The sequence below is a fragment of the Salvelinus fontinalis genome, chromosome 2, assembly GCF_029448725.1.
Source record: "Salvelinus fontinalis isolate EN_2023a chromosome 2, ASM2944872v1, whole genome shotgun sequence".
In the NCBI taxonomy this organism is placed as follows: Eukaryota; Metazoa; Chordata; class Actinopteri; order Salmoniformes; family Salmonidae; genus Salvelinus; species Salvelinus fontinalis.
This window is the reverse complement of record NC_074666.1, coordinates 62,881,594-62,891,838: the sequence shown is the minus strand read 5'-3', so window position 1 is coordinate 62,891,838 and position 10,245 is coordinate 62,881,594. Positions and strand designations below refer to the sequence as shown.

The following is a 10,245-nucleotide window of genomic DNA, read 5'->3' as shown; positions in this document are numbered from 1 at the left end:
CATTTCTCTTGGACATATGCTGGACTTATTAAGACACCAACTACAGACACACATAATTCCCCTCCCCCATAATAACCACAGAATACACCCAACACATGGTTGGAGCTCAAGACAAAGAACTATCTCAGGAACCAATGGAACGTGGACACCAGGCCTGTTCAGGACTACCCAAGACCCAGATCGACCAATCGGAAGGCCAGACTCGCAGATCTACCTACTTTGCTTGTTGTCTATATAATACTGCACGATTCTTGAAACTACCTCTTTCCGGACGATTTCATACAAATCAGACAGAAAGAGCCGTGCCGCACGCTTTGCCTAATATCTTTACACTTGAATAAATCTGCCTTATTATACAATTATCCACCTCGTCCTATTGTCTCCTCTTGTTCTCCTGTCAACAGTAAACGTTTTACAAACACAAGTCAGTTAAGAACAAATTCTTATTTACAACACCGGCCTTACCGGGGCGACGCTGGGCCAAGTGTGCGCCGCCCTACGGAACTCCCAATCACGGCTGGTTGTGATACAGCCTGGATCTCAATAGTATAACGGGGCCTTCTCGTCATTCACCTGCATTAATGGAAAGGTGAATGCAAATTCATCTGTCCATTCGAGAAGATTAAGAGGACAGGAAGAGTGGGATTTTCCACTCAATCCAACACACAACATCAAGATGCAGGTTTTAGACTTTTATTGAGAATGTTGATGGTCCATAAAATATCTAAAACCCCAGATAGTTACAATATCATAAAGAACATTTGACGGGGGGGAAAAATGGTTTGCACATCTTGGCAGACATTATGGAACGGTTTTCTTGACCCAGATTAAGCCCCTAGTCCTGGATAAATTGCCCCAAACTTCTTAAAATAAATAATAATAATTGGATTAGGATGTGAGATTTACCTGCCAGATTACATGCTTCTATGGGTTAACAAGTGTCCAATAACCACCGGGACATAAAATACTTCCCAGGTTCAGATCATTTCACCCGTTACATTTTTAATTTTTTTGCTTTTTGTGATCAGACTTTAGTGCAAGGAAGGAATATGTATCAAATTGAATACAAAGACAAACATTATTTTAGAGAGCCAAATAAAGGCTGATTTCACCATCAGACAACATGAAATCCTTTTTCAATTAGGCACGGTAGCATCATGGACAAAAAATATTAAACAATGATTTAGCAAGTAAATGTGTAAACATGAACTCACATGGCAGTTAAACATGACCATACGTGACATTGCCTCAACATATTGGATGAGCATGGCATCAAGTGTCGGTTAGGGCATGGCATCAAGTGTCGGTTAGGAAAGTGATCAGTGCGTAAACTGGTCAAAACATCAAATCAGATCAGCACCCTCAACACATACAATTCCCACCAACATCTATACAGAATAAATAATGTATTTAAAGTTATATAAAAGGACAAATTAACCAAATAATAATAAATAGACAAATACATACAACAGTAACCAATTCAAAAGGAATAAACATCCAGCAATGCTCAGCAGTCTCATTTCCTCTAACCTACTACCACCACCCCACTCCACCATCCCGGTTCCCTTTTAGTGCAGTTAAAGTACCTTAGTTGAACCAGCGAACCATTACATCTTCCAGTCACGTTACCACCACACAAACCTGGTCGGGAGATAGCCCAAACTAGCCCCTAGGTATTTGCAGACCTATGCTGTGGTCCAATTCTCTCTACCCTTCTCCCATAAGTGTGCACATTCATTAGTGTATTAGTCCCACCTTTGGGTTAGGGGTTGTTTTCCCAATCGGGCACCAAAAAATAATATCTCAGTCCTTGATAATAAGCATCTTGAAGTCCCACATCTGCTTCCTTATATAAGAACCTGTCCCACCCACCCCTACTAAACATCCGCCCTAACCTCTCCATGCAAACACCCCGCCGCCAAACAACCTGCATCTTTACCCTGCCGCTAACTCCCTCTCTTTATCCTCTCCGTATCCCCACAGTTCATTCTTTTTTTCTCAGTCCTTATACACAGTCTGTTGGCCGTGTCCTCTCTCGTCGTGCATGATGTGCCTCCTCACGTGGATCCTCCTCACCCTTCGGTCCCCTGCGCTGGCCCCCTCCTCCTCTGATTGGCTGGCCCCAGGCGATGACTCCAAAAGGGCCACGCCTCCCGGGCCAGAACCACGCCCATTCTCATAGATGAGGATGTTGAGGGTCTCCTCAAAGATGCGGGCTTCAGGAAACTCCACCTGACAGGGAGAAGGAAGAGCAAAGAATGGGTAACAGAGAATTCTATATTAAAGTGCCTTCGGAAAGTACTCAGAACCCTTGACTTTTTCCAACAATTTTTTACATTACAGCCTCATTCTAAAATGTATCAAATTGTTGTTTAACCTCAATCTACACACAACAGACCATAATGACAAAGCAAAAACAGGTTTAGAAACTTTTGCTAATTTAAAAATAAAAAAAACTGAAAAAATTTACATAAGTATTCAGATCCTTTACTTTGTTCAAGAATCTTTGGCAGTGATTAAAGCCTTGAGTCTTCTTGGGTATTACGCTACGAGCTTGGCACACCTGTATTTGGGGAGTTTCTCCCATTCTCTGCAGATCCTCTTAAGCTCTGTAAGGTTGGATGGGGAGTGTCGCTGCACAGCTACTTTTAGGTCTCTCCAGAGATGTTCGATCGGGTTCATGTCCGGACTGGCTGGGCCACTCGAGGACATTGAGACATGTCCACTCCTGCGTTGTCTTGGCTCCGTGCTTAGGGTTGTTGTCCTGTTGGAAGGAGAACCTTTGCCCCAGTCTGAGGTACTGGGCGCTCTGGAGCAGGTTTTCATCAAGGATCTCTCAGTACTTTGCTCCGTTCATCTTTCCCTCGATCCTGACTAGACACCTTCACACAGCCATTGAAGAGGAGTGGGACAACATTCCACAGGCCTGATCAACTCTATGCGAAGGAGATCGTGCTGCATGAGGCAAATGGTGGTCATCAGATACTGACTGGTTTTCTGATCCACGCATCTACCTTTTTTTTTTTAAAGTTCTGTGTCCAACAGATGCATATCTGTATTCCCAGTCATGTGAAATCCATAGATTAGGGCCTAATCAATTGACACATTTCCTTATTAGAACTGTAACTCAGTAAAATCTTTGAAATTGTTGTGTTTATACTTTTGTTCAGTACAATTTTGTTTAAAACAGTTTCGATTGCTCCTACAGTTTTGCGTCGGTGCTGCAGTGTAACTGACGCCCAGCCCAGAAAGACAATTTCCATAGACGGCCACATAGAAGTCAGACTAATAAGAGACTTCAGTCATCACTTTTTTGCACAAAAGATGCATGGAACTATTCAAATATGTCACTGAAACAGATTTTTCTTCATCACTCACAGATATTAACATTTTATGTTCATCCAACTTCTGCCATTCTTTGGATAACATGACAACATCGTTGCTGTTCACACTGCTACCTGTGTGCACTGAGTGCTAGTGCGCATGTGTATTGTAGATATGGAGTGGTGTAATATGATGTACTGCTGTATCTTTTTTATATGTAAGTATTTTAATATGTTTGGACCCCAGGAAGGTAATGGGGATCCCTAATAAATACAAAAGTTGGTCCGAATGCAACCTGGATATAGAGGGTCCATCTATCGGCGTACGCGAACATGAATAGATTACCTTGAAAACAAAACGCAGACATCTTGGGCGCAGTCTCCAGTTCTTATTAAACCTCAGGGACACAGCACAGAAGGAGTGAAGGATACGAGACCAAAAAGACATGAGAACGAGCGGACATGAACGCTCATAAAAATGGGAAAATAAATAAATAATTATTCTTGCTATTACAGGCATGTGGAATATCGTGCAAAAACATACATTCTAATTAATCCTATATCTCGCCCAGCCCTAACGGGTATTCTTGTAATCATTAAGGACAGGGGAGTTTTTCAAGATAAAAAATAAACAGAATGGAGCTTAGCACAGGCAAATATCCTAGAGGATAACTTGGTTCAGTCTGCTTTCCACCAGACACTGGGAGATGAATTCCCCTTTCAGTAGGACAATAACCTAAAACACAAGGTCAAATCTACACTGGAGTTGCTTACCAAGACAGTGAATGAATGGCTGAGTTACAGTTTTGACTTAAATAGCTTGAAAATACAAGGCAAGACCTGAAAATGGTTTTCTAGCCATGACCGACAACCAACTTGCCAGAGCTTGAAGAATTTTGAAAACAATAATAAAATGGGCAAATGTTGTACAATCCAGGTGTGGAAAGCTTTTCAAACTTATCCAGAAATACTCACAGCTGTAATAACTTCCAAAGGTGATTCTAACATGTATTGACTCATCTAGTCAATATAGTGTTTTCTTTTAAGTATGAATTTTTTTTTTTACTTTGAAACGAGAGTACTTTACATCGTTACACAAAAATGTAAATTAAATCCATTTTAATCTTACTTTGTAACAGCAAAATGTGGAAAAAGTCATGGGGTGTAAATACTTTGAAGGCACTGTATACCCTAGCATTTACCTAAACCCTGATGTTGCTGGCCTCCATGTTAGTGTTTAAGCTGTGGAAGCTCAGAGTGAAATTGGTTGAACTGGGCTTACCTTGGTCTGTTTCTTCTCAGTGGCGTAGACAATGGATGTGCAGCACACCTCAGCGATCTTGCGGCCCTCACCGTAGAAGGACCAGCAGCAGATCTCGTCCCCGAGCACGTCCTTGACAAACAGGACGCGCCCGTTGAAGCGCAGCCCCAGTTTATCAAACAGCTCAATGTTTTTCAGCAGGTTGTCGTCCGAGTTACTGAAGGAGAGTGAAAAGCAAGGAGTTGGGTCAATCCCTAAGACAGCAACATTGTCAACATACACATGCAGAGCGCATGAGATCCTGACTTGAGTTGCATCACCCCTTGGCAACTATGCCTGACATACATGAAACACTGAAATCTCAAAGTGAAATATTTGGTTTTACATTCCTAAGAGTAGGCAGTAACTAATGTAACTTTTTTGTTGCTTAGCTTAATTGTGGCAGTGCTTGCTAAAATAGAGACTTTGGGCATGGAATCACCTATAAAGTCAACAGCAGCTATAACATGACTACCTATTGGATATACCTAAACTCCTGGGCAATGTTCCCTCTAAGCTGCGCGCACGCGGCCACGCAACTCCCTTAGGATTTCCGCGCAGAACAAATGCTGGCCCGTGCAAGATTGAACTTCACTAGAGTTGCCCCTTTAGTTTACACATTTCCCTAAAACAGATGGTTTCCTTCTAATGTGGGAATTATGATCAAATCAACATAGTATCAGCCACTTTCAATGCAACAAACCTCAAGATTGAGTCAGTGATTTTGATGTAGTAGGCGGTCTTTCAATCATCTGCTGTCGAATATGTGCTTTTGAGATCAAAGAGCAGATTTTGCAGCCCTCACCTTGCACATTTGTTGATATTCTTTGCTATTTAGCAAGTTATTTGGGAGTTATTTGGGAGAGTGATTGCGTCCAATAAAAGCACAAAACGTGAACATTTCTTGCCATCTTTCAAAAGTGTCAGGTAAGAGCTTTGATTTTGTCTTAAAAAAAAAAACATATTTTGAGACGGGCTTGAATATGCAAAAAAAAGCCAATAGGCAGAAGGTAGCCTAAATTGTCTGATTCTCTATTGTATTAATAAATGAATTTTATTTTGTAAAATTAGTTTCTTGCATCATACACAAACGCAATAGCCTACAACGCAATTACCAGTCACCTATTACGCCCTGCATAATGTTTTTTTAAAGTCTCATGGAATGTAGGCCTATGTTGAACACATAGTAGGCTAAAATAGGCTACATATCCCCCCCCAAATAAATAGCTAGTATTTCCTTGTGAAAATGTTATGGGATGCATTTGCATTATTTTTCTTGTCAGGCCACTCTGATAGGCCTATTAGGCTCAAATAGCCACAGTAGCCTACTTGGCCACTATTTAAAACGTCAACTTAAAGGGGGGTAGGAGTTGAACTTCAAAGTAAACGTGTGCCAAAAGTTGAACAGAATGCTCAGTATTCAAGTTTCCAATCCCAAGACCTGAAATTTGCTCAGTATGTGAAAATTGGAGGGAACATTGCTCCTGGGTATCAACAGTACCTGGGATGCTTTGTAGTAGTATTAGTTGAGAACAATTCAGAGCTATCCGAGTTCATTCAGATGAGAAATCAGGCCTGGGCTAAAGCAAGGAAAATAGATTTGTGTTGCCCTTATATTCGTTTAGCCACTCCAATATATGATAAAAAATATATACAGTACCAGCCAAACGTTTGGACACACCTACTCATTCAAGGGTTTCTTTATTTTTTGCTATTTTCTACATTGTACAATAATAGTGAAGACATCAAAACTATGAACTAACATATGGAATCATGTAGTAACCAAAGAAGTGTTAAGCATATACAAAATATATTTGAGGTACCAAAAAGTAGCCACCTTTTGCGTTGATGACAGCTTTGCACACTCTTAGCATTCTCTCAAACATCTTTATGAGATTGTCACATGGAATGCATTTCAATTAAGAGGTGTACCTTGTTAAAAGTTAATTTGTGAAATTTCTTTCCTTCTTAATTTGTTTGAGCCAATCAGTTGTGTTGTGACAATGTAGGAGAGGCATACAGAAGATATGGACTTGGTCTTTTACCAAGTAGGGCTATTATGGCAAGAACAGCTCAAATAAGCAAGGAGAATCAACAGTTCGTTACTTGAAGACATGAAGGTCAGTCAATCTGGAACATTTCAAGAACTTTGAAGGTTTCTTCAAGTGCAGTCGCAAAAAACATCAAGCGCTATGATGAAACTGGCTCTCACGTGGACCGCTACAGGAAACGAAGACCCAGAGTTACATCTGCTGAACAGGATAAGTTAGAGTTACCAGCCTCAGAAATTGTAGCCCAAATAAATGCTTCAGAGTAACAGTAGCATCAACTGTTCAGAGGAGACTGCGTGAATCAGGCCTTCATGGTCAAAATGTTGCAAAGAAACCACTACTAAATGACACCAATAAGAAGAGACTTGCTTGGGCCAAGAAACACGAGCCATGGACATTATACCGGTGGAAATCTGTTCTTTGGTCTGATGAGTCCAAATTTTAGGTTTTGGTTCCAACCGCCGTGCCTTTGTGAGACGCAGATTAGACGAACGGATGCTCTCTGCATGTGTGGTTCCCACCGTGAACCGTGGCGGTGGTGTGATGGTGTGGGGAATTCAAGGCACACTTAACCAGCATGGCTACCACAGCATTCTGCAGCTACACACCAGCACATCTGGTTTGTGCTTAGCGGGACTATCATTTGTTTTTCAGCAGGACAACGACCCAACACACCTCCAGGCTGTGATGGAGTGCTGTATCAGAAGACCTGGCCTCTACAATCACCCGACCTCAACCCAATTGAGATGGTTTAGGATGAGTTGGACGCAGCCAACAAGTGATCAGCATATGTCCTTCAAGACTGTTGGAAAAGTATTCCAGGTGAAGCTGGTAGAGAGAATGCCAAGAGTGTGCAAAGCTGTCATCAAGGCAAAGGGTGGCTACATTGAAGAATCTAAAATAGAAAATATATTGTAATTTCTCACACTTTTTTGGTTACTACATGATTCCATGTGTTATTTCATTGTTTTGATCTCTCACTATTAATCTACAATATTTTTATTTTTATTTTTTTTATTTTACCGTTATTTAACCAGGTAAGTTGACTGAGAACACGTTCTCATTTGCAGCAACGACCTGGGGAATAGTTACAGGGGAGAGGAGGGGGATGAATGAGCCAATTGTAAACTGGGGATTATTAGGTGACCATGATGGTTTGAGGGTCAGATTGGGAATTTAGCCAGGACACCGGGGTTAACACCCCTACTCTTACGATAAGTGCCATGGGATCTTTAATGACCTCAGAGAGTCAGGACACCCGTTTAACGTCCCATCCGAAAGACGGCACCCTACACAGGGCAGTGTCCCCAATCACTGCCCTGGGGCATTGGGATATTTTTTAGACCAGAGGAAAGAGTGCCTCCTACTGGCCCTCCAACACCACTTCCAGCAGCATCTGGTCTCCCATCCAGGGACTGACCAGGACCAACCCTGCTTAGCTTCAGAAGCAAGCCAGCAGTGGTATGCAGGGTGGTATGCTGCTGGCATGTATAGAAAATAGTAGAAATAAAGAAAAACCCTTGAATGAGTAGGTGTGTCCAAACTTTTGACTGGTAGTGTATATAATATATAAAGTAAATAGAAAAGCTAATTGAGCTATATATATATATATACATATATATATATATATATATACATCAAGCGCTATGATGAAACTGGCTCTCACGTGGACGTATATATATATATATTTAAAAATAAGCTCATGTTTGAGAAGGAAGTCACCAAAATAAAAACCGAGACAATCAGGGAGAATTTGAGTCACTCAGCATAAGCCATGGCAAAATGTGTAGAATTGCAGGAAATTAGGTTTAACCCTTAGAAACTCAGATCCAGTTTTCCTTGCATAAAAATACACCAGGAGTGATAGGACTGCCCAAGGAGACTCCAAATAACATACAGTATTTATGATATTTAAAAAATCTATGCAAATGTGAAATTGATAAGATTGTGGGGGCTTTGTTAGACTTCAGTGCGGCTTTTCACATTATCGATCATAGTCTGCTGCTGGAAAAACGTATGGCTTTACACCCCATGTTAAAATGTGGATAAAGAGTTCCTCTCTAACAGAACACAAAGGGTGTTCTTTAATGGAAGCTTCTCCAACATAATCCTGGTAGAAGCAGGAATTCCTCAGGGCATCTGTCTAGGCCCCTAACTTTTTTAAATCTTTACTAATGACATGCCACTGGCTTTGAGTAACTACCCACTATAGAGTGTAGTGCGTACGGCCCAGTACGTCACTGAGGCCAAGCTTCCTGCCATTCAGGACCTCTATACCAGGCTGTGTCAAAGGAAGGCCCGAAAAATTGCCAAAGACTCCAGCCACCCTAGTCATAGACTGTTCTCTACGCTACCGCATGGCAAGCGGTACCGGAGCACCAAGTCTAGGTCCAAAAGGCTTCTTAACAGCTTCTACCCCCAAACCATAAGACTCCTGAAAAGCTCATCAAATTGCTACCTGGACTATTTGCCATGTCCCCCCACCCCCATTTTTACGCTGCTACTTGATTATTATCCATGCAGTCACTTTACCTCTACCTACATATTACCTCACTTAGCTCGACTAACCGGTGCCCCCGCACATTGACCCTGTACTGGTACCCCCTGTATATAGCCTCGCTACTGTCATTTTATTATTTCTCGTTAAAATGTTTTATTTTATTATTTTACTTCAGTTCATTTTAGCAAATACGTTCACTTTTTCCCATAAAACTGCATTGTTGGCTAAGGGCTTGTATAATTAAGCATTTCACTGGCTATTTGAAGAATCAAAAAAATATATATATTTTGATTTGTTTAACACTTTTTTGGTTACGACATGTTTCCATGTGTGTTATTTCATAGTGTTGATATCTTTATTATTATAAAACATATAAAATAGTGAAAATAAAGAAAAACCCTTGTATGAGTAGGTGTCCTAAATCTTTTGACTGGTAGTATATATATATACTGTAGCTAAGAAAGAAATACTAAGTGTTTGTTGTTTAGCTGTTAGTAGCCCATGTGCCTCACCCTAATAATTTGGTCAATTTTTCCCCTTATAATTTAGCCTACTGTTCTGACTTGGTGGTGCACATGTAGCCTATAGCCTGTTTTGGCAAAATGTCATCATTGAATATTCTAATAGGTTTCATTATCTGCTTATATGCCCCCTTTATCTTATGGGTCTGACTTGGTGTACAGGGTGAAAACTAAGAACGGCTGTGTTCTGAATTCTGTCGCGGTAAATGTAAAAAGTGCAGATTTATTTTTCATATTGACTACGTTCATCCTAGCTCGCTCATTATCTTAAATCGACATTACGGATTACTTCTTATCCGCTCGTCGTCCCCTTATGCCACAGATTCTAAATCTTAATTGTCAGTAGAAACCACATTTGTTTAAGCAAGTCATCATTTCAGCTATGTTTGTTTTTTTAAAGGCAGTAAATGAGGCTGAATGAACCGTTTCGCTGCCAGACAAGCCTCCGCTGATAGCCAGGTGTAGCGGTAAGGTGTTGGGACTGCTGTTGGGACAGCTTTATGTAGGCCCTAACAGTTTGTTGGCACTGTTATAGTGCAATTAATGTATT

General features: G+C 41.0%; 1 protein-coding gene across 1 annotated transcript in view; it reads right to left on the bottom strand.

Moving 5' to 3' along the window:
* Positions 1 to 679: 679 nt before the first annotated feature.
* The window catches only part of kctd13 (potassium channel tetramerization domain containing 13), a 32,849-nt gene continuing 23,283 nt past the window's right edge, over positions 680 to 10,245 (bottom strand). Inside the window, exons 6-7 of the mRNA XM_055881393.1 lie at positions 4,606 to 4,801; positions 680 to 2,232 (exon numbers count right to left, since the gene is read on the bottom strand). Coding sequence (XP_055737368.1) covers positions 1,999 to 2,232; positions 4,606 to 4,801 — 430 coding nt within the window. The 3' untranslated portion in view covers positions 680 to 1,998. The remainder of the gene's footprint in view (positions 2,233 to 4,605; positions 4,802 to 10,245) is intronic.